The sequence below is a fragment of the Triplophysa dalaica genome, chromosome 8, assembly GCF_015846415.1.
Source record: "Triplophysa dalaica isolate WHDGS20190420 chromosome 8, ASM1584641v1, whole genome shotgun sequence".
NCBI classification, from domain to species: Eukaryota; Metazoa; Chordata; class Actinopteri; order Cypriniformes; family Nemacheilidae; genus Triplophysa; species Triplophysa dalaica.
Window position 1 is genome coordinate 10,995,707 of NC_079549.1, and position 24,965 is coordinate 11,020,671.

The 24,965-nt window shown below is 39.3% G+C and overlaps 1 protein-coding gene across 3 annotated transcripts; it reads left to right on the forward strand.

The window, feature by feature from the left end:
• The first annotated feature begins 971 nt into the window (after positions 1-971).
• Positions 972-11,279, forward strand: sox1a (SRY-box transcription factor 1a). Of its 3 annotated transcripts, none has more exons than XR_008907359.1 (2): positions 972-1,118; positions 8,979-11,279. XR_008907359.1 is itself a non-coding variant. In XM_056755491.1 (2 exons), the coding sequence occupies exon 1, from the start codon at positions 4,538-4,540 to the stop codon at positions 5,564-5,566; it is 1,029 nt and encodes a 342-aa protein (XP_056611469.1). In that variant the 5' UTR covers positions 4,008-4,537; the 3' UTR covers positions 5,567-5,588; positions 8,979-11,279. The 3 variants fall into 3 exon arrangements, 1 of the variants encoding a protein (XP_056611469.1); XM_056755491.1 differs by lacking the exon at positions 972-1,118 and adding an exon at positions 4,008-5,588; XR_008907360.1 differs by lacking the exon at positions 972-1,118 and adding an exon at positions 8,091-8,608.
• Positions 11,280-24,965: the final 13,686 nt, after the last annotated feature.

Below are 24,965 nucleotides of genomic sequence, written 5' to 3' on the forward strand. Positions count from 1 at the left end.
AACAGCAATTCAAATGTTATCTGGCACATGCAGCCTGCACATATGTTAAGTGTTAACCTCACTCCTCCTTCGTCCTTTATTTCCTACATTAAATAGCTTTGCAATGGTAATTTTAAGAATTTTGAGGGCTCGGGCGTGACTGAATAGATGTCTATTGAGGTGGTCCAAGGCATCACAAGAGCAAATGCAATGTAAATATGTGCCCTCAGATGGCAATTATTATTTTTTTAACTGCAACACAACAGCTTTCATTCCCTTAAAACCTGTCAGAACCATGTGGCGAAAAGCTGTGCTGTTAAATCTCAAAACTTTCACTCCGAGACATTTAATGTCATTGTTTTTAACCTGTTTGTGGATTATATAACACACAATATAATAAGTGTGTATCCGTACATTTGTTTAGTGAAATATTTTACTATTAGTAAAAAACAACATTTGATTTTAAAATCCGCATGATTTACATGTTTTGTTCATTTTTTGCTCTTCAGATATCTAGTTTTTAACATTCATGCCCTGAGTCTGCTTCTGCCAGCACTAAGCCAGTATAAAATCCATCCTTTTATTTCCTACTTTCAATTTAGACCTGGGTAATGAAAGTTATTTAGTGTAATGCTCATTGAAGCAATGCAGGAGGAGACTGGGGGCAGACTTTTCACGTTGATGTCTGAGTGAAAGCTGCAGACCGTTTGTTCTGTGATTCTGTCTGGTCCGTTCTTCAAGTTCGTTTCCAAGGAGGAGAGAAGCCTCGCGCCAAGGGCTCCGCCCCCTCCTCCTGAATGCGCGAGCAGCTGCTTTCAAACCCAACTGCTCAATCCCATTCATCCTCGAGAGGGAACAAAAAAGTGGCTATTTATTAGAATACTTGTTTTGTATTGTTCCGCGTCACACAAAAGGGGCTTTATTATGTAAGAAGGAACCCTTTCGCCGGGAGAAACAATAACTTGAAATTGTCTTTAGAGTCTATAATAAATTTATTTTCTTGTCTCTCTCCTCAGTGTGTAGTGAGTGGTGGGACTGGGAGCTGGGTATGGCTGGCCTTGGCACATTAAGTGTAGATTTTTAGCAGGGATGGCGAACTGGCGAGTGGCTTTGGCTGGGTTAGGACAGCGATAGAACGGGTAAGGACGATTTTACATCAATGCAAACGAGGGACGTTAGTATGTATATGCAGCATTAAAAAGGATTTAGATTTTGCATTCTGTTTTACGGGAAGCTTTATTTATGGATATATTAATCGTTAATAAATTCGTGTTCTAATCTCGAAACTTGTTAGAGATGATGTCGTACGAGAAATTGATTATTGGAAGGAAAAAAAGGGACGCTGGGGGACACGCGGCGTCTTAAAGCCTGTTGAGGAAAAGCTGTGATTGTCATCAGTTTGATATGTTACTTTGATCCGATTTATGAAATCGGATAAGACAAAATAACGTGAAAATCGGTTGTTCAACCACAAGTCCGGTGGTACTGCGATAGCTTTTGAACGGTGTGGCAGTGTTGCGGACTTATTGGGAAGTAATGGTCCAAAGTCGATAACACGCGTTCGTGTTTACAAGATTACGCGCTCATGAGGGTTGTCTGTCAGTTCAGCGGCTTCGCTAGTTAAATCCGTTTTACATATTAAACTTTGGGAGACAAACTGCAAGGACAAATCTGCCCTTCGATCAATAATGTTAGACTCACATGTATTTTAAAGAAAGTCCCAACGCGTTTTCAACGATATGCTATTTGTGGAAATATCTTTAATCACATTTCAATTAAATTTAGGATGAATTTTGTGTATTTGCTTTTTGACAGATTCAGGAAATAAAAGATTTTCAACAGATTATCCATATAATTTATTTGTTATAATATAATTTGGAAGCTTCTAAGACACGAACAGCAGCGCTTGTTCATCAGTTCACAAGAATCACATGTAGGTCTTGACTAAATTAGGCGAAACAACTATATGACAACTACACAAAAAAATTGGAAGGCTTTCAGTGAAATAATTTTGTTAAGCACAGATTGCAGGCACATGTAATTAAAATGGTTCAAGGCCTGTAATACAAACACTGTTAATTATCATTTATTTTTTACGTAATAAAATTCATAATCAATAGCCCGTATTTTAGACCCGAAAATAAGCAGAATACATTCATGTTGTTTCATTTCTTTCCACATCCTTACTCCAACAAAATTGCTATGTGAACTAAACGCGGTCAAACACTTGTCAGATCTCTGCAAAAGACTTTAACCGACTCAACTTTAATTCAAGCTTTACTCTGTATGAGTGAAAATAGGCCTATAAACCTTTAATTGTTGTGGAGTATTGAATCTGTTAAATACTGTTAATTTTAAAAGCACCCATATTTATTATGCAGTAATATTTATTCTATTTAGATTGCGAAATAGTTTCAACATAATTATTAAGTGCCCTAGTAAACCCAAATCTTATTTTGCTTTGAACATTATACTAATAAACAATTATAACTCGGATCTTTACACGTAATTTCCACATTTTACTTCTATTTATTATTTTTTCATAGGGTACTATATTGTGCGTTGGGGATAACTGCTGTAACCCCAGCTCTTGCACGTGCGCTAACAGTGCCCCTTTGCCCCCAGCGCGCGCAAAACAAAGACTCTTAGAAGAGCGCGGCACTGATGCAAAATGAGAACTGACAAGGTACCTTGTTCCAGGCAGATCACAATGTGGTTTAAGACTCTAATTCGAATGACAATTTAAAATGTACAGAATTAAAACATTTATTATAAATCCACCCTAAATAAATCGACAAAGAATGAAATTAAAAGAATGGTGCAGAATGGTAGGCTAATTTTGATGTTCAGTCTCTATAGCATTTATTAACAAAAACAAAAGTATATATATATGAATTATTTGTAGTAAAATATTTACTTGTTCGTGGTACTCATTGTGTCTCCTTTTAATATAAAAATATTACATTTAGGGAATAATTGTTAATGTGACAGAGAATATGAGAAATCAACGTTTAGTAACGTTATAAAGAAAATAGCCTACATAACACTAATGTAGGCTACTGTATACATATAGGCCCATATATATTAGGTTGCACAATACAGATAATATAAAACAATGCTTAAGATTGTCTGGTCGATCTGGTCTTTTCATTTGTGTTATGTTTCGTTTTATTGTCAGATCCTTAGCTGTCCAGCCATTTCGAAAGTTTAACAACATATTCCATTCTTCTATTCATAAAAGCAAATCTAAATTGTCGGTGTCGTGGTGCAAATATATAGTTATAGTGTCCCTAATGAACAACTGATGCCGTGTATCACGGTTCTGTGGTATTCTTTATCTAGTTATAGTTTAATGAAAAGTTTCATCCATTTGTCATTCACCATAATTGTTTTTATTTTAATACAAGCGCTTCATTGAAGCTGCAGCGTTGTCCTCATTTTTCAACTGCTTAGCTATTTACGCGCAACAAAACCCCAGCAGTGCGCCACCAGACGGCAGTATTTAAGAAGGTTACAGTGTTGGTTACTTGGTCATTTATTATTTTATATTTTTTAAGAAGGTTACAGTGTTGGTTACTTAATCATTTGTTATTTTATATTTTTCAGATTACTTAACGTCTAGAAACTACTTACTGCGTCACAAATGTCGACGCGTTGGTCAGTTTGTTTACACTGTTGTTGTTTTCTGGGGCAGTGTGAACATTTTCATGTCAGCATTAAAATGTTTGCTATATTTAGGCGGTGTACCACCCTTCAAAACACGTATATTTTAATACAGTATGATGTGAAAAACCTAAACGATAACCTGGCAGACTTTTTGTGCAATTGAATAAAACAACAGGGAAATGTGAAAAAAATATTTCGACCTTTTCCCGACAAAGCTTTACACTAGCACAAAATAAAGGAACATTAAACTATCAAACAGTTGACAAGTGGTTGGTTCATCGATACGTTTATTTTCCTACCCTCAAAGATTTGGCTAAAGACGTCATGAGGGAGTAGTGAAGCTATTACAGTTATTAAAGAGTTAGATCGTATCTTGTAATGTCATCTAAATGGATAAAATCTACCATTTGTCCCGTTGTTCATTTATGGCAACCATTGGAGAGCCACAAACTGCTATCTCAGTATTTACTCCACTTTAGAGGGGGCGGTGTTGACCCTTCGCGCACCCCGCCTACTAGTTCTTTCCTCGTTGTCTACGTCACTCGAGCGAACTCCATGCAAATCGCTCCTCACTGGAACGCCATTGGCCGCTCGCTCGTTTTAATCGCTGTCAAAACGCATCATATGGCCGCCGCTTTAACTAACTCTTCAACTCCACTAGGAAAAGTAACTCAAATGCACGTTCAATTAACGTGGATGTGAAACGGCACTCGGAGAGGACACTACAGGAGAAAACAGAACGCCCGAAACTAACTGCAGACGGTTTGGATTAACTGAATTGCACATTACACCGGAGCTCCACTGCCTTGTGAAGCACCTGCTTCAAGCGGACTACGGAACGCTGAAAGTTTATGCTTTTTCTCTGTGAGCTGTGAAGTTTTAAGCCACTTGAATGTATAGCATGATGATGGAAACGGACCTCCATTCCCCGGGACCCCAAACCAACACAAATCCGGGACAAACGGGTCCAAATTCGGGGAGCAAAGCCAACCAAGACCGCGTAAAAAGACCCATGAACGCTTTTATGGTGTGGTCCCGTGGCCAGCGCAGAAAAATGGCTCAGGAAAATCCTAAAATGCATAACTCTGAAATTAGCAAAAGACTCGGTGCTGAGTGGAAGGTGATGTCAGAGGCTGAAAAGCGGCCCTTTATCGATGAGGCAAAGCGGTTGCGAGCCATGCACATGAAGGAGCATCCGGATTACAAATACAGACCGAGGCGCAAAACCAAGACCCTGCTTAAAAAGGACAAGTACTCGTTGGCCGGCGGCTTGCTCGGCAGTGCAGGTCCTGGGGGAGGCGTGGGTCTTGGGGTCGGGATGAGTCCTGTAGGGGTCGGCCAGAGGTTGGAGAGTCCTGGGGGTCACGGAGGCTCGACCAGCGCCGGTTACGCACACATGAACGGCTGGGCGAATGGCACTTACTCTGGCCAAGTGGCCGCCGCCGCAGCAGCGGCTGCTATGATGCAGGAGGCACAGCTCGCTTATAGCCAGCACCCAGGTAGTGGGTCACATCATCACCACGCGCATCACCATCACCCGCATAACCCGCAGCCCATGCACCGCTACGACATGACTGCCCTTCAGTACAGCCCCATCTCCAACTCCCAGAGCTACATGAGTGCCTCTCCGTCTGGCTACGGTGGGATATCGTACACGCAGCATCAAAACTCCAGTGTCGCTTCTTCTGCCGCCATCGGTGCGCTGAGCTCACTCGTGAAGTCCGAACCGAATATAAGCCCTCCGGTTACCACACATTCCCGAGGACCCTGCCCCGGAGACTTGAGAGAAATGATAAGCATGTATTTACCGACCGGGGAGTCCGGTGATCCGTCTGTTCAGAGCAGACTTCATGCCTTACCGCAGCACTATCAGAGCACAACTGCCGGAGTTAACGGAACTGTCCCATTGACGCATATTTGAAACAGCTAAAGGAAAGCTATGGGTAAAGCGCATTCAGAAACACTCCACCAAAAATATTTACCTCTTTTTTAGATTGTCATTTAACTACTTTTGTACAGAATGTTTTATGATGTCCTTGTAAATTAAAAAGGTAAATATTGTTTCGATTGCAGTTCGGAGGAAAGGAAAAACTTATAAAATATATCACGTTTAGTGAAACATTGTTAAAATATGAAATCGGACATTGTTTCTGGCCACGCCAAGAAATATGCGACACACTGTTATTCTTAAAATATTAAATTTTCTGTGCAAATTGACTTTTGAGTTGATAATAATCAAAAGTCTTGCGTGAATAACTCAATGAATGCTTTTGAGAGCCCATAAAGAGTTTCCTGCTTATTACATTTACCAAAACGTTTGTATACGTGAATTAATGTACCAGGTTTATGTTTGTAATATTTCTTGTAAATTGTGAATAAGTTTTAATATTTCAAAAGACTGGCTCGTCACTGCTGCTGTACATAATTTATGACATGCATTCCTGCCGGTTCAAATCTTAACCTTGCGTTGATTCATTGTCTAAATAAAATTGAAGAAGTTACTCTGTTCAAAATTGGTGTTAGTTTTGTTACCCAGTTGTTCATTTTTAATGACTTTATCCTTAATGTGTTTGATTATATGCAGTGGGCCTTATCCTCTCTTGTTTAAAAACAATCAATAATCTGCAAATATTTTAGTAAAGCCTATATTTTATGCTGCATTTATTCTTTATAATGTCTGTAACATTATAAAGTATAATGTTAATTGGTTGGTTCAGCGTAAACTGAGTTTCAAAACAGGGCAAAGTCCTTTCTGGATCACACCTGATTTTAACTGTCATCGGAACGTTGATAATTTCTTCCAATAAATACGCATGAAAAATTGTGGAGGAAAAATTCTACACATAGGCCTATAGGCCTTTTAAAGTTGGTATAGCTTATGTCTGCTCAATATATGGCATCTCTTGGGTGACATAACACGTTGTCTTGTAGTTTATGATTAGTGTAAATCTATTTTTAACTAAGTACAATGTCTTTGTCAAATTGTCTTCATTAAAATCTAATAATAATAATAATAGTACATGTTTTATCATCAACCATTTAAATAAACTTGAAATCACTTTTCAGAATATGCATTGTTAAATTCATAAATAGCTCGTTCGTTTCTCGTTTCTCATTTTTTGGACTTCAAAGGGTATGCAAAGTATTTTTTTTACTTGAAATTATCTCAAACTATCATTCTTTGTGTATTGTATTACAATTGAGGGTAAATTCTTGCTTCATTTTCCATATCCTAAAACCTATTTTCTTTTGTCCAACGCCTAAGATGTATAATAAAAGTCATTCAAATTTTTTAAGACATCAATTTATGTTTTGCAACAATTTACCTCCAACATTTTTCCAAGTCGTTGATTTTGATAGTAATCAATCAATCGTGTAAAACATATAGATTTAAAAATGCTGAGAAATTCCCATTAAACTTGCGTGCTATAAAATAATATGTTGGCAGTTTAGGGTTAACCGAAATAAAAACAATTTAAGAGAATAAGGAGCATTTACATTAATCGTCTCGGTAAATACATCCGTTTTTAAACAGATTCGATTTGATTCACTTAATATTATTGGTTAAAGAGGCCCGCTGATAAATGAACACAACTTCTCTCGTTTATTTACAGTTGTGTTATTGCGTGTGTTATTTATTTGTGTAGGCTACGTATTTAATTTGTTTCCCCGCAAAGAAATGGTTTTATTATGATAACTTGTTTGCTGCACGTGTAATTTTTATGAGAGACATTGGAGGGGATGCTTAACCTGTGTGAACCAGCAGATACGCTGACCCCTAGATTCACAGAATGTCAACGTTTCTTTATTTCAGTTACTTTCTGTGTCCCCTGGGGTAGTTTAGCAACAAGTGTCAAGAGTGTAAAATCGAAAAGTCTTCATAGAACGTGATGCCTTTAAGTGTGCAAGTGCTGGTTAACACACGTCAAATAAAAATTAAGCAGAGCAGTTATAAAAAATGAATAATAAAGCGTATAATCTTAATAGCGTGACCATAAATTATTTAAAAAAATGGATTAGCTCTTTACTTAATTTATGCAGTACATTTGCATTTACCTAGTTCTTTATTTTACTTTCTCAGTTGTTTTCCCAGTTACAAAACTGGCACCCTTTCCTTCAATATTGGTCTATTGACATGTCCACTCCGATGCGGTCTGTTTGCAGATGAAAAACTACACGGATTAGCCCTGAAATAGAGAGGCGGAGGACCAAGTCACGGCACTTGCCAGGTCAAAGAGAAGCGTTCTGGTAAATTTAACCAAAATTATTTACTACCCCGTCAAAGGAGGGAAGAGCACGCGGGGTGGGATGGGTTAAAAGCATGGGATGGGAGTTTGATGTGGGAGGGGTGTTGGAGGACTCGAACCAATAAATCGTCTCAACGTGCGATACCCTTATCTTGTAGCCACCGATATATTCTGTGCTGGGAAGCCATCAACATCGCTGGCTCGTACGAAAACTCCCGATCTCTTGCACTCGCTGTCCTAAATGGGGATAATTAGCATCACTTTATCACGCCTCTGCATATTTTCTCCCTTCTCCAAAAAACCTGGTACGCTGCTATTGGTCGCTGCTCTGTCACAGAAGATTACGGAGACAGATTGCACGGAACGAATGTGCTGAACGAGATTAGGGGGGAATAGAAATAGCAACTGGGCCAATAAATTCCTCGCGAGGGCCTTATCGTGCAATTACACGTTGACATGTTTAACAATCTTGCTGCCTCTTAATCCTGCGCCCTTCCAAGAGGCGAGATGCTGCGCCGTAATTTCTGCAGCCTTCGATTCCAGAGCGGTAATTTAAGCATGTATGCAGAACGCAACGAAAAAAGCAACTTTGTTCAAACTTTTATTCACCAAATTTGGGCTGTCTTTCGGCTAATTTAGTTCTTCCACACCACGACCGGCGGTCTTTTTTAGCCACAGACCTAACGCCATGAGGGACCCGTTTTCCAAACATCACCGTAAGTTTCAGCACGATTTGTTGTCTGAATTGCGTCATTATTGCTCGGAAGACACAGTCGCAGCAAACACCGATTCACCGGACTAATTTAGCGATGCACCCATGGGATTGCCTTTCACACACCTTCTCTCATGTTGTCTTGCATCACTGACAATCCAATTACCATCATAAAACAACTGCTCTGCTTTATTTAAAATAAATGTCCGCCGTTGCTATAGCTGTCCAACACAAGCCCATATGAATTTTCAAGAAGCTCAACTGGAAGCAAACTAGTTTTGTAATAAACTGTCTTTTGATTATTACCTTTTCGTCCCTAATGGTCTCTGTTTTTGTATTTCTCTCTCCCTCTCTCGCCCTCGTGTTCGGCAAAGGGGTCTGTGTAAGGATGATTGTGAGAGACTCTGCTGGAATTTGGCAGGCCCGATGCTTGGAGAGGCGCCCCACGCTGTGACTCCCATTCAGCGGTCCAGCGCGTTGTGAGGTTGGGAAGTTTCACTGAGCCGTGCACTCAATGGCACCACAAAGCTGATTACAAGCCCCAGCGAATTCCTGAAGGGACCGGGCAGCCACGCAGGTGTGCGGGAAACCGGGGCAACCCATCACAGTATTGTGACAGCGCCCGGAGACCACACAAAGTGCAGAAGCATCCCGGGAAGCGGCCAGGCATTCGGTGGGAAATGAACACCTTCGAGGCCTTGCATGTGCTCTCCCTTAATTATGAGCGAAAGAGAAGGGAGGAGAAACTTTCCGGTGGTTTATTAAAATGATGCCCAATCTCATCAAGACTGTAAACTAAAATGTCAAACACTAGGCTCGCGTATTTCTGCAACGCCGTGATAATTTTTGCCATATGCATCCTGATTTTTCACATCCTCTTGTGTCTCGTGTTAACGATATAAGATTGGGGTTCGGGGTTAACGACGATTCATAAAACGCAAAGGCCCGCTCACGCTCACTGTGCCCAATTCATTTTCCCTGGTGCGAAAAATCTACATCAATGAAGCAGACAGCGTATTTAATTAGAGCGGAGTCTAACTATCAATTACTCAGGAAAAACACAGGATCCCCAAGGACCGGTAATCAGCGCGCCAACAGTCGGCCGAGCGCTCATTACAGCAAAGCGACAGGCGGGAATAATAATCAGGGCGCGGCGACGCATCTGCCTATTTCCGCGGCTTCCTGTTGCCTCTCTGAAGTTTAATAACTTGTTCTTTGCAGTTTTGCATCGCGTCACTTTTTTCTTTGTGTCCAACGCGACCTTTTTCAGTAAGATATGAACATTAAATAATAATCATGCCTACTGTGTTATGCGCTCCTCCAACATTAGGCGCAATTTGAAAAAGGGCTCAGTTCTACTTTACGCGGCTAATTTAATCCACCGCAGAGTCAACAAGGGCTAATTGAGATCAGCGGGGCGCAGAAACCCTTTCAAAATCAATTTCTCCCGTGTCCTGGATTGTCCCTTAAAGTCGTGGTGCTTGGCTTTTGGGACTTAGAAGTAAAAGTAACCATATTGCGGGAGTCTATAGATCAAGACTTTAAATCCTGAAATACACACATGGCAAAGGTCTTTGAGATGGCATGAAACGTGTTTCAGTTCCCATGCCTTGCCTAATAAATATGCTATAAATCTATTCCAGTCTTGGCCTCACCTGTGTCCTGTCACCCCTGCTGTCCTCATGTGATTAGGGCACAAAAGCACTTACCCGGCCCGGCTATGGTAGTCAATCAACCACAACGGACTATGCTAATTGAGGGGAAAGGCGAAAGGAAGACGAACAGTGATCCCAATTGTTCGGTGAATTTCACAGCTCAGTGCAGCTGCAATGCTACTGTTCTCCCGATACACTCTCCCTTCACGTCCAACACAGCGCTACTGTAAGACCAATGCGAACAGAAAAGGAATTTTAAACGTTCGCAAAAATGTTCCCACAGAAGTTGATGTTTTAGATCAATAGCTGTAAACCGTCGCACAGTTTTCAATTTTGGGGATAAAATGACGTTTCGCTGTACGAAAAAGTTTTTGAGGAGCTGTCCAGGTCCTGAAATGCACGGGCAATGTGGGCTCGTGAAGGAAAATATGTCCTTTTATGTTCCCTGTAAGGCTAGTTTTCTCCTTTTCTCCCTTTCTCTGATTCTTTATTCTTATATTTCCATTGACGTACATAAAGACAATGTGGTCGAATTTAAAACTGGACAATTTTTCAATTGACATATTATGTGATTTTGTATAATATGTTTCAAAGATTTATACTATTTAGAATTATGTTTTAGCAAGAAGGCATAATTTATGCATTTCTTATTTATTTTCATTGATATTTCTCAAAAATTCATGATCAGCCATTGTTTCTGTGGTTTGGCTGTCTCTTTTATCTGATATCAGATGTTTACCACCAAAACAACTTGCAGCATACACAAAACGAATGGCAACTTTAACTGTAAATTACTTTTTCCTCGCATGTAGTTTGACCCATCTCAGAATGTGCCCTTCTTCTCAGCAGGGGTCAGAAAATAGGCCTGAGAATTGTTTGTGTTTTACCGCTGCTGGAGTCCCACTGTGCTTCTGTATTTTGTGATGGGATAAACTTTAACTGTGTCTGATTGTGTTGCTTTTACATTTGAAAGAGGGGGAGAGAGAGACAGAAAAAACAACAATAAAAGAAGTTGATGTTTATGGATTGGTCATTGATTTTGTTGGTCTTGGTTGTATGGGCCCTTTTTTTTAAATAAAGACAGGCAAAGCTGTGGAAGCGTGTACAGGAGCGCAGTCGGGAGGTGGATGAAATCTGCGTGGACAGTCAGTGACAGTTGGAGTAGCTGCCCTGAGGATTGCGTGACGGATTGAGGGCAGCGGGGTTATGGGTGATAATGACACACCCCACTGAGTGTTATTACATAAAGACTGTGTCGGGCTGAAATAACATTGTAATGGGATGGGGGCTTTTTGCCACGTTTTTCAAAGCATTGGCTACTCTCACTGAGTAACTTGCTTCCCGCTTATGTGTTCTTTTGTTTGGCTAGAACTGCTTGTTTGCCCCTCCACACACACACATAGACATACTCTTTTCTTTCTGTCTTTCCTTTTCTCACCCTCCTCTATTCTTTACAGTGTTTGATTATGCATTACAGAGCCTTACTTTTATGCATGCATTGGTTTCTGGCAGAACACACAAAATTTTGTGCATAATTTTTTTGGTTCTTTCTCAGACACTGGAAAAGCTGATGTGTGCCGTATGAGCTTCAGTGCACCTTTCTTGCTTACTGCAGAACACATGGCCTGTCGGGCTCAGAGTAAAGCACTAATGAGATCTTAATACGTAATGCTCATATCTTTATTCAAATCAAATCCTTTCCCATTAGTTTTGAAATTGAGGGCTTCAAGGTTGCATGGTGTGGTGATGTATATACGTATATATTTACAGCCAGGAAAATAATAACAGGCCATTGCAAATTTCCATTTTATCAGCATTTCTAGATGTATTGTGGTCATTCCAGCCCAGTGTCTGTTGAATTTCAATAAAACCAAACCTTAGGAGTTAGCCTACATAAAGACATCCAACAGCAATGTGAAAGACTGACAGCGTAACAAGATGAAACATCAAAACTTTATGTTTTTGTTATCTCATTTTGGAACCAAACTCTTCAAATATTATTGTTGTATTGCTTAAAAGTGAATATGAAATTGTGTTCTCTGCAGTATTTGAGGTCTGGAAAAAAATACAGAGCATCTTTTTTGTTATTTGGACCTGTTCCTCCAGTTTTCAATTTCTGCAAATAAAAACTATAATTTTATTAGAAATTTGGGCGAAATATTTAGTTCACAGAATGAAACAATCATTTTAATTAAACCCTAATAAATAGTACATTTTATCATAAGATTCTTTTTGATAGTCTCTTAATTTATATCGTCTGTGCAAAAGTTTAAGGCCGTAAGTGTTTTCACCCCAAAAAATGGTTTTCTGCCAGTTATACTTTTGAAATATCACTTTACATCTCCAAATCTTCCTTTGACCATTTTTTGTAATAATCTAGCTAGATTTTACCAGTATCACCATCACCGAGTCTGTTTCTAATTATTATGAACAACGTCTTGTGGTGCCATCCCAAAAAGGTAAAAAACCGCTCTCTCGTACCTTCTCTGGATCGGTTCCACATCTGTAGAATGATCTGCCCGCAGCAGATCGGCTGAAAACACATCTTTTCCGTCAGCACCTGACCGATCAGTTCTGACTTCTATCTTTTTTCTACTCTATATGAGGCAGTTTTATTGCACTTATGTTGTTCCAATTGCTTCTTTTGTTAACCTCATTTGTAAGTCGATTTGGATAAAATCATGTTCTAAATGACTAAATGTAGCCTATATGTAATGTAGATGTATTACACGAAGAAAGACAGAAAACTGAGACAGACTAAATCCAGAAGAACCTTGGCAATGTGTCCAAGACACTTGAAGAAGCCTACCAGCAAAGCTTTCTGATAAACTACACAAGTGTACCTGGGACAAAAGCTTATTTAAACACAAAGGATAGTCACAGTTAATATTTGATTTTTAAAAGTTATTTGATAAATAAAATTGAGTTATGACATTACTATTGAGAGCATTCCCACTTTACAGAATTTTACACTTGTGCATAAAACCTTTCACAATACTGCTTTGCAGGTACAGGTTAAGCGTCTTAGAGACAATAACACACTTTCTCTGGAACTCAGTTCTTTGCTTTCCTGATTTTGCCAAGTGAGAGATATCCTTGGGTCAACACCACATTGACCCTGAAACAACATTGTAAAGTACTTCATTAGATTTGAGGGATTCGTTTGCAATTTATGTAAAGTTTAAGCACACAAACAGGGCACCATTATTATTGACCTATCATTTCCCTCTGATTTTAGGGATAATTTATGGTTTGGGTAAGGGTTTGGGGTGGATAAAGGCTTTTTTCTACAAAAACCAGTATGTTTCCCCAAGTTCATCTCTCACATGGCAAAATCAGTTCGAGCCATGGTTCTCAGTACTTCTCAATACTCATGTACTGCATATGTTTGTGTGTCTTTAAATGGATTTGTGGTTAGTCTGTGGTCTGCGAGGTTGCATTCAAATTGAGAATAATACGCTGCTTTCTCTCTAATTGTAATCTTATGTATGGAAGGACACCCTGTGTTCATATACAACGTATGTTTACACCTGTGGATATTTACCTCTTGTACTTGAAAAAGCAATTAGAAATCACACAGACGGAAAGGCAATGCCAGCCTCTCTGTGTGTATTTTTATTTATTTACCCACGAAACATTTCTGAACGTTTATAAGGAAATGTCAGCCTTGTCACCTAACACTTTCCTGTGTCCAAATTTCTCAAACAAAATTACCACAATCAAGATGAATCATTTATATAAAAAAAGATGTATACACTGGTCACCATATCGACAGTGACCTTGAACAAAATGAAGTACACCAGGGAATTCAAGCTCTTTTTAGGCCAAAAGTAAATAATGACAATTGCAAAAGCAGAAGTTTTCTTAAAATTATTTTGTAACAGACATTTCCAATTTACCCTTTCAAACGGCTACTTTTGTCAATCCTCACCTGCACCGTTTACTTCAAATCATAGTGCCTGAGAAATTATTAAACTCTCTTCATCTTGACTTATCTGCTAAACCCCTTCATACCAGTAACATACACGCATGGCCAAACTCTTGTGATCTTAAGAGCGGCATAATATGGACCATTACTATGATTCATGCACTTGCTGGTCTCTCATTCAGTGAGCTTCTTATGAGTATGTTTATTACCCTGATCCTGCGTCACTAACTCAGCTGGAACAAAAATGAGAGTAATGCAGTTTGTGCGAAGTGTGACCTTCGATAAACACAATGATGACTTTATGGCCGATGGACTTAATACACTGAGAAGTGCATCTGTTTCAAACTGGTATCTCTGCTTTGGTTTTGTCGTTACTAATGTGGCAGAATTTCTCTGCAGAGCTGTGGAAAAGCTATTATTTTTCTCTGAGGCGCAGAGCCAATACCTGAGACAGCTGCCAAAAAAGCCAATCCTTTTAGAGTGTTGGGCGAGAAATCTTTTAGTGTGCGTGATACAAACAAAAATCCACAAAAAATCCAATGGCATTTCTCTCTTTAAATCAAAAGGACAGGCAAACGTAGACGCGTGTTTTGTTCGGCGATATGCAGGCAGGTGATTGTTTTAAGTAGAAGAGATTAGGTTAATGAGGGGTCAGGGGGTGACTGTAAGAAACAACGACTCGATTTCCTCTGGATGTCACTGATAGCTCCTTCTTCTGTTGACCTTTGACACCCCTTACAGTGAGGGATCAACAGACACAGCCATTTAGATGGGCTAGATTACCACATCAATGTGAAAGACCAGATCCGTTCTACCAGGATAACTGAAGTATATCCTTTAATTACAGGCAAAATTGTAGCTAAAGAGAGCCTGTTTGTAACAATGACCTATAGATACTGACAGAATTGAGAAAAATATGGGAATCTGGTAACTGCTGGTCAGTTTGGTCAGAAAATGATCACCTCAGCTTTTACATCTTTTTGACTTTGTACTTTATTAATACATTGAAAAAAATCCCATAATTAGTCATTTTCCGGCAGCTGGAGCGGCAGTAAAGTACGGTAACAGTAATAACAGTTTTTATGTTAAAAAAGACCAAATTAACATTTGACACAACATTTGTAAAAATAATTGAGTTCAATCACCATTTCAAAGGTTGTCTGTGAAACTAGAGCCATCGAGAGAGAGTCGCGAGTCGCAACAACGCAAGTTCAAATTATTCGCTTGTCACGTGATTCATGGAGCCTTCAGATAGTTCCAGGAAGTTTTATTCTATTTTTATTCATTAAACGACTTACGTCTTTACTTTGCTGTAATTTCAGTTTTGCCAGTAATTTACTGTAGATTTGATTACTACTTAATATTTTTCAATTAGTACTATTTTTAATTTGAGTTAAACTTTACTTTAATCAGAATAAAAAGACTTTGACTTTTGATATTCAAAATTTCAAAGATTTTAAGGTTTTATTTGTTACATACACAATTATACAGAATTTAAACCGCAGTGAAATGTGAGCAAAAAATGAGCAAGAAGAGACTGGTCTCAATACTGGCATTACACTGCAAAAAGGCAATTCTTCCTGAACATTTTTTCTTTTGTTTTCTAGTAAAAATATTTAAAACTTCATAAATTACGATATATTTATATAACAAGAAAAGTAACCCAATATATTTTGTGTATTTAATAAATATAAGAACTAGGAAAGTTTATGTAAAAAAAATTTTTTTTTTAAATGAAATCTACAGTGAGTTACTTGCAAACAAAAAGTTTTACACTGTAGGAAACTTAATTGGAGACCTTCAGAACGTCAGATATCTGGGTCTTTTTCTCTAGAAAAATATCTGGCAAGCAGAAGCCTTGAAGCAAAATGTATAAATTAATAAAAAACCTTTATATTGGACTGTTCTCTGTTTTATCTATCCTCCCCACCTCCTAGAGTTTGAAGATACAGCTACAGGGAATACTTTCTGGCACTTGATGAACTTTCCCCGCTTCATGAGAAAACCTTGAGCATGAGGATACATTAACATTTTCATAGACATTCCATCAATACTCCAGTAACCTAACTTGAATGGCGCACACAAATAAACCTGCCACAGCAAAAGAATCATTCAGTTTATACATAAACATAATAAACTACACGTGCGCTTCATAGGTTTCCTCGTGTCACAACCCTGACCTTCCGTTCTAAAGGTGAATCAAAGATGGTTTGACTGTGAGCATGAATGCATGAGACCGTGCTGCGATCGTGTCATGATCGTACAAGTTTTCGAAGTCTTCTGGCTCCCGCGCGAGTTGAAAAGAGTAGATCAATTTCTAATAAACTTCTTCAATAGGCCAATTTTGCCTTTCAGTGGCTGCTTTGAAAGGCTCCAGTTAGTATTTAAAGAAAGAGATGGAGACTGAAGGATGATTACAGAGGACTACAGTACTGCCACTGAAGGTCATCACTCAAGGATAATGAGCGCTGTATTGAAACTTCACCTGTTCCCACCATCCCTTTCCCCAGCCCATCTACATGAGTGAGAGTTCACTAAATCATATTGATCTCCAAACAGCAAGACCGATTGATGGTTACATTTCAGGCTACGGAAAAATCCTACATGCTTTCAATACGAAGAAAAAATATTTAGGTGAAAAAAAATCAGGCGTTCAAGGGTTAGGTTATTAAGGTGCATTTGATCACATTAAAATCCCTCGTTTTAGCATTTTTACTTCAGTACGCAGGGTTCTTTTTTGAGAGCAAATTGATTTCTCCATGTTACTACATCATAAATAGTTAGTTAAATCTATTACAGAGAATTGAGTTAAAAAAGACAGTATACATGTATACTAAATATTTTTCTAAGTGTAAAACAGCAGTAGTTGAGGGAGCTGAATTTAAAGGGCAATCTTTCACATCACAGAGCTCATGTTATATATTTTTTGTGCTTTGCCGTGACTGACAGTTATGACTGCAATTGCAAATATTTTCTTAAGAACTACTTGAAGCAAGAACGCCTGTTCAATAATAAGATTGTGCGATTTCGCTCATTCTAATCCAGCCCCTCTTTTACAATAAGAGACAGAAAGATAGATAGAAAGCAGACATCACAATTCAAAACAAATCTTTTCACAGACACTGCGGTTTGACACTTCTGGTCAATTATTGCTATTGAAACATCTTATTTCCCCCGGCCTTCTGTATTTCCATCATTTATTTTAAGTAATCTCAGGTGAACAGTGGTAATGGGATTAGAGGCGGCGCTACTGAACCCAGCGCGGCCCCTCCACCAGCTCACTCAAGAGAAACACACAGTTATCACACAACAGCAGATTGTTTTGAACTACTTAGGAAAAAACGAGCATCTGAAGACACAGGCGCTCTTGCCAGCGTGAGCCGGTGTTAAGTGCATGGTTGTTCCCGTCGTTTTATTTAGCATCTGCAGAATTCCCAGCATAGTTAAGGTGCTTTGGAAAAGGATTAACTGTTGCTGGCACCGGCGAAGAAGCCTCGCAGATTTTCCCCTAGCAAGAAAATACAAAGAAGAGGAGGAACGGGAAGAGGGAAAAGAGCCAGAAAAGGCAAAGGGAAGCCACAATAACAAGTTGTATAAACACAACCTGAGACTGAGACACGGGTAAAAGTATATCTAAACAACAATTATCCCCGAAGGAGGGTAAGGAGGTGGCTTTCACTTGCCTACCCGCAGTGTCCCATTACATCAGATGCTTCAGTTCCGACGCTGCCTTGTTTCTCATTCATGCTCTCCACCTCTCTCTCACCTTCTCATCTCAGCGCTAGATTTTCCTTTATCATCTTCTATCCGCAACATCTGGGTCCTGCTCTGTGTCTCTGTATCTCACACACCCAAAAAATAAACATACCCACACAAAGAAATGCTGGTAACACTTTACAATAAGGTTCTATTTGGCAAATGCATTAAAGTTCACCCCAAAATTTAGATTCTGTCATCATTTACTCAGCCTTTTGCCATTTCAAATAACTTTCTTCCACAGAACACAAAATATATTTTTGAAGAAAGTTGGTATCCGAAAAGCGTGAGCACCCATTCCCTTCTATCGTATGCACACAAAACCAATGCAAGTAAATGGGGCCTGTTTACAACATTCTTCAAAATATCTTCTTTTGTGTTCTGCAGAACAAATAAAATCATACAGGTTTGAAATTATACGAGGGTGAGGAAATGATAACAGTATTTTTGTTTTTAGTCAAGTATCACTTTAAGTAACAAAAAGGAATAAGCAATATAGTTTTTCAGCATTAATTCATCTTGTTAATGTTAGTTAATGTAAATACAGTTATTCATGTTTGTTCACAAGATTTGATTAAAAAAATGTATTAGCAAATGCTGACATTAATAACTGCTGTGGAAGAAGTGTTTATTCTTAGTTCATTTTAGCTATTGCATTAACTAATGTTAACAAATACAACCTTATTGTAAAGTGTTACCGATATGTTTTGTTTTGTGTTTGTTTGTTATATCAGTCTCTACTATCTCAGCCATAAGCTTTACAAAAAACATAAAACGATTCCTTCCTCATGCTGAATCTAAAAATGTTACTTATTTAAGTCTTTATTTAAAGCATGTCTACTGGCCTGAGGTAAGCCAAACCACTCTTACACAAACAGACATTTTTGTAAGATATTTTCTCTATTGTGTAGAGCAGTGAATAAAATGCCAGAAAACTGTAATATCTCCCCACCATCCTTCATTATCATTGCAGTGATGTTTTCATTTGTGTAATAGCGACATGTAATTGAATTTCACCTAATCATAAACTGGTGGGTGAGAAGCAGAATAAGACGTTGCTGACCTTGACGCTGGCACAATAATTTCTGACATTTTTAACCAATTTATTCAAATTGCGCAGAAAGGTCTATTCAGTCCTGACAAATCTGGGAAATTTGCAGTTTGACTTGTATTGATATTATGAGAGTTGCTCAGCTCAGAGCCTGTTGTTTTTTAGGTTCCCTGTTTCTGGAGCAGAGAAACCAGATCCGGCCTGTTCGTAGAACTGCAAACAAAAGCGCTTGACTGACGGCCAGATTTCTTCTCGTGGTGGCGCTCGGGTTTCCACGCTCCCAGTATGACGCTTGAGAGACGGCAGGTAACGGAATCTCAGGTGTGCTCGGGGGCGTGGCCGCCCTTTTCTCCTTCCTCACCTTGATCACCCGCAGCGCAGCGACAAACACGGCTCCGTTTCAACCACTTATCCTCCTCCGTTGAAATAATCATCTGATCAGCTTCTTACTCACTCTCTCTCCCTTGCGCGTTCCCGTCTCTGTTTCTATCTGTCTCTCGCTCATTTCCATCCTTTGTTGTATAGAAATACAGTCAGCATTTTCATTCTCTGGGTGCAGTTGTGGGGAAAATGAATGAATAAATAAGGGCTCTAAATCATACTGCATTGGAAATGGAGATGCACCTTTATGTCATTTACTCAAAATACTGTATGACAGTGAATATCCAGAATTCCAATTTTAAGTTGTTTCTTTATACTTTAGTATCTCTATCTGTATAAAATACATAATATTATAGATTTTAATATAGCACAGCATGACTTCCAGGAATGTTGAATGGATAGTTAAAATGTTATACTTTCGGTAATAATCTGTTTGCTCAAGTGTTCTTGGTAAAAGCGCAGTAGCCTGTGACACAACTGTTGACAAACAAACACATATGATACACAAGCGAGAATGAGGCCGTGCTATTACGCATAATGTATAAATGTCATTTTTGTGATTAAATATGAAAGCTTTAAATCTATCTTTTCTGCTCACTAGGTATACTGTATATTTTTTGAGAGGGCCAACTCCCCGGCGTGCAGTATTTTAGAGTGCCCATTTAGCCGGGCCCCCCGCTCTCCTGACAGCTGATGGAAAAGGCAGTGTAACAATGAGCCCCCACCGTGCCTCTCCGCCTGCCCCCAACCACCAGGGGAAGAGGAAGCAGCGGCAGCCGTGTGACACATTATTCTGTCCCCCCGGAACCTGCAGCCAGGCCAAGCCCCCCTCCCGGGTTCTCTTGGACCTCTAAGTGCCGAGCCAGGGACTGAGTGACATTTCCAGAGTCCTGACCTTTGTTTTTCCATTGACTGGGAAGACGTTTGAAGGAGGTACAGTGCACGCTGGTCGACTCTCAGCAAACGACACGCTCTTGCAATCGCAGAAACGATTTTGAAGCAGCTCGCACAAAGAGAGAAATGAGAAACATTGTTATGTACATAGTAGAGCTTATTTCACATGTACATGTACAGAAAAACAAACATGCATCTCATGTTTGCTTTTGATTTTACTAAATCGCACAAACCAATGCTCACTAAACAAAAACACCTTAACTTAACTAGGGTCATAAAATGTTATTCTGATAGACTAAACTTTGGGAACAGGATTTAACCTTAAAAAAGGACGACTGCAGACCACGTTTTGTGCTTTTGAAAAGGCAATCTCAAGGAAATAAGAATAGTCCACAGTTCGACATTAAAAGCAGAAAAGTCCACCGCAAATTAATTCAGGAGGCATGTTGGTTTGAAGCACGGGTTCTCTTAAGACTATATTTAAAAGCAAAATAGGAGAAAGGAAAGCCTCACGCAGGGAAAATGGCATAAAATGGAGTGTACTGCAGTGTTGATAGGTTGAGTCCTGGGCTTTATTAATGATATAAGCCGCTGGCCAGTGCTTTGGTCAAATCAGACTCCTGCTACGGCTGCCACACTCCAAGATCCGTGACATCACGGGGAACAGGACAAGTCAGATCCGCCGTTAATCGGTTGCCTTAATTGAGTGCTCCGCTGAGCTCCAAATTGCTCAGTACAATCAAGACTCATTTAAGAGACCCACCATGTGCTCTTAGGCCATGATGAGATATTGCCTGCGTGGCCTGTTGTTTCTGAATATTAGCCTTCCTTTCAATACTCCCCCTACACATTTGCCATTTTAACTTGCACCCTTTGGGTTGCTGTTTTTACTGGCTGTGGTTTTCTTTATTTTTCCCGAAATCCAGGTGGGGGATGAGGGTATTATTCTCGAACGTCCTGGAGCTCCTTCGCATTTGCTATTCGCTTAATCCACGAAAAGTTGTACAAGAGGAACGGGTTATAGACCGGTTGCCACGACCGGTAATAACGGAAAGTATTGCTGCCACACACCCCTGCTGGTGCCGCACAGTCCCATCCATAAAAAAGTTCTGTGGGTGCCTGTGTTGCAACAGTATGTCATCCCCTGCACACTGCACAAACCACTTAAAGTGAAAGTTTACCCAACAATAAAAAATCTGTCATTATTTAAACGCCCCCTTATCATTTTCAACCTTTTTGACTTTCTTTCTTCGGCAGAACACAAAAATATGTATGTTGTTGACTTGGATTGGTTTTGGCAGCTTCTGTTTGGTTACCAAGCATTTTTTGTGTTCTACAGAAGAAAGAAAGTCATACAGGTTTGATATGACAAGGGGTTGAGTAAATGATGACAGAATTTTCATTTTCGGGTGAACTCTCACCTTAATAATGGTAAATATAAACCAAGAAGAAGCGATAGTCTGTTGAATATTTTATGAGTATGGCAAGTATGGTATACGTGTAAAAAATCTCTCGCAGGGGTAATATGACACGCCCGTCATGAAATTATAATGTTGACTGGAGTTAAATTTTTGTTTGCTGTGCTTCTGGCATCTTGAAAAAAAGGGCAAAACCAAACGGCAGCTCTCACAACATGAACAGCGACATAAATAAGACAATGTTTCAATGTATGCATACTTTTCAAAATAGCATTTTAGGACATTTACTGTAGATCAAAAGCAGTGATGTTTTGTTTATGGGGTGCTGGTCGATGTAATGTTGAACATATACGGAAAGCATTGTATAAATGTACTCTTCATAATCAGCCATGATTTATTTATTTTAAGCAGTGAAAGTGTCCAATAACAGTGGATTTTAAAGAAAACGTATGATGATTTGTAATGTTTAATGTTCATGCTACGAATATGATTGGTTATCAACTTTTGTGGGTAAACAGTCATTTTTAAATAGTATTTCTTAATGTGTAAAGGCTTTTATTGAGGAAATGATTGAGGGTACTTTAAAGGAATTTATAATAAGATTGTATTTGATAACATTTGTGATGAGTAACATGAACTGATAGTAAGCAATAAAGCTTTTATTAATCTTTGTTAATGTAAATGAATGGCAATATTTTTGTTAGTTTATTGTGCATTAACTAATGTTAACTTTCATTTTTTATTTTACAATGTGTTAGTAAATTCTAAAATTTGCATGGACTAGAAGTTTTGTTCATTGTTAGTATTCAACCTTAATTCAAACATTTCATTGCCCCAGTAGGCCAGGCATTGTAACTACTGAGTTAAACTCAATTCAGTAACTTATGTTAGATTTCAAAATTACAGTATGATCATGGTGATCTCACCACTGATGTCCGCATGATTTAGCAGATTTTATTTCTTGTGCAAAAGTATCTAAGGACTATATCGAACTGTACTGCAGTAAGAGAGAGTAAAAGAAGAAAAGTCTTGTTTTGAAAGAGGACTCCTGCGTGTTTCACGATGCCCGGCTATCACAGTGTCACCCAGTTAATCTTGTGTTCAACACAGCATGTCACAGATCACACGAAGCTTCAAGCGCGCACACACACGCACAAAACACACACACACACAGTGTATTAAATGTGACCGCCACTCCCATCGCAGTGAAACTGCTCAGGCAATCCACACCACTGCCGCAATGTAATTTATTACTGTCTGACCGCACAGTCGCATGGCATCTGAACAGCCTTACCTGAGACAAACTCAAGCTAAACTGAAAAAACTGCCATAATTATATGAAAGAACGCAGACAGCACCTGACATATTAAATTGTTCTGTATTTTATTAAATCTAAGACCATAATAAACCATACCACCCCCGCACAATATCAAAATGCTTCGGGGAAATTATGTGGCGAAGTCGAATGACATTTAAGCTCAAGGATAATTTCACAAGAGCATTTAGATCATAGTTTTAATTTTCCTTCCGCTGAACTATCCGAGGCCAGTGTCATTTCTCACAAGCATTAACAGCCCATTAGCGCGGGTCGCTCGGGGTGAACGGCCATGTAGGAACAACGCAGATCACAGCCATTGTGTGTTGTCATGGTGGTACGGCGAGAGTGGAAACCGAGTCCCAGAGCCCTCACCTGATCTGTGCTGGTCTGATCCGTCCCCTGCTTGCTGAGGCCGTGACTGCGCTATTGAGAGAGTGCTGAACGCTGACCTTAATTGCTTGACGGACAGCTCAGATAAACTCATATCAAACATGCCCGCTGAAACCGTAGACGCGGTGTAATTAGTGAACTCCAGGGAAACAGATAAGGCCGCAAATCAAAAGGGAAGGGGCCTGTGTGCACTACTTATTCATTTATAAGGGCGTTGAAAAGAATTACTCCAAAAAGGCCTGTGTGCCAGTCAGACCCGATGTGTGAATGCCTGACTCCACGGAACATTCAGAGTGTGTTTGTTTCCTTCTTTTCTTACGCGCACACACAAACACACATCTAGAGGCGCAGGGGACATGAGAACACGCATGTATGTCACAAGCGTTTCCTGTCCAGCTATTCCGACGGTGCAACAAACCGGGGAGCGGGCCAATCCTGTCATTTAGCAGTAAGTTTATCCCGCGGCGGAATAGAGAAACTGTGGGGATAAAGGCCGTAGACCTATCCCATGACTGGCCTGGTGGAGGGGGGTGGAAAGCCACACCACAGCTGGGACAGGCCAGGTAAGGATCATTTACAAGCTGCAGGGTTGGGAGCATCAATGTGGCACAAAACTGCCCAGAGTATTTACAGCCCCCCATACACACTTCAACAGTCTCAGGTTCAGCCTGCTGTGATGGAGGAGATAATATGCCTCCAGAGGAACCATCTGGAAAACCGAGCCGCCACTCTCCTGTTGCCGCCTCAACGTAAATTCTCATCCACCTGTCTGCGCGCCATACGCGTCTCTCTTTTGCTATTTTTCTTTTCAGTGTGGATTCTGCCCTACAAAAGCTGCATGCAGTTACTAAGCCAGCGCTAAAATGGACAAAATGGCTTTTATATCACATATACTCCTATATTACATACCAAATATTTTCATAGTTATATTGTAGCTTTTTTTGAATTTACTGCAATTTTCACACTTTTTTCTCACTTGCATATATAGTGGACAAATGTGATGTCCAATTTGGACAACTGTCATCTTTGCTATTTAAGTTTAAAAAAAATATTTGAATGAATATTGCATCGAGAAGAATTCAAGCAGGCCTGGCTAAAATGACACACAACACATGTGTTAACACAAGTTCCTAGAGACAGATAGGAAAAAATATTTTAAAATATTACCGTAAAAGAGCATCCATAAATATGAACAAGAGATAAAAGTATGCTTTAAATAATTTTTTATTGTTTCAATAAATATTTTAGATATCATATTTTATTTATTTCCTGAGAGCTTTTATAATAAAAAATGTGTAGTTCCGTGGTTCTCAAACTGGGGGCCCCAATATGGATCCTGGGGGTCACAGATGTCATGGCATTAAATTTAAATATTGAAATTTATCATCAATATTATGCAATCAAACATCAGAAAAATAAGAACTTGATGTCATAGCATTGTTTAACTTTCTGAATAATTCAAATTTTAAGTTTAGGATTATAAGTCTTACACAAAGGGGCCTTACCACACAAAAGTTTGAGAACCACTGGTGTAGTTTGTCTTTTTGACAATAGTTTATCCAATAATTAC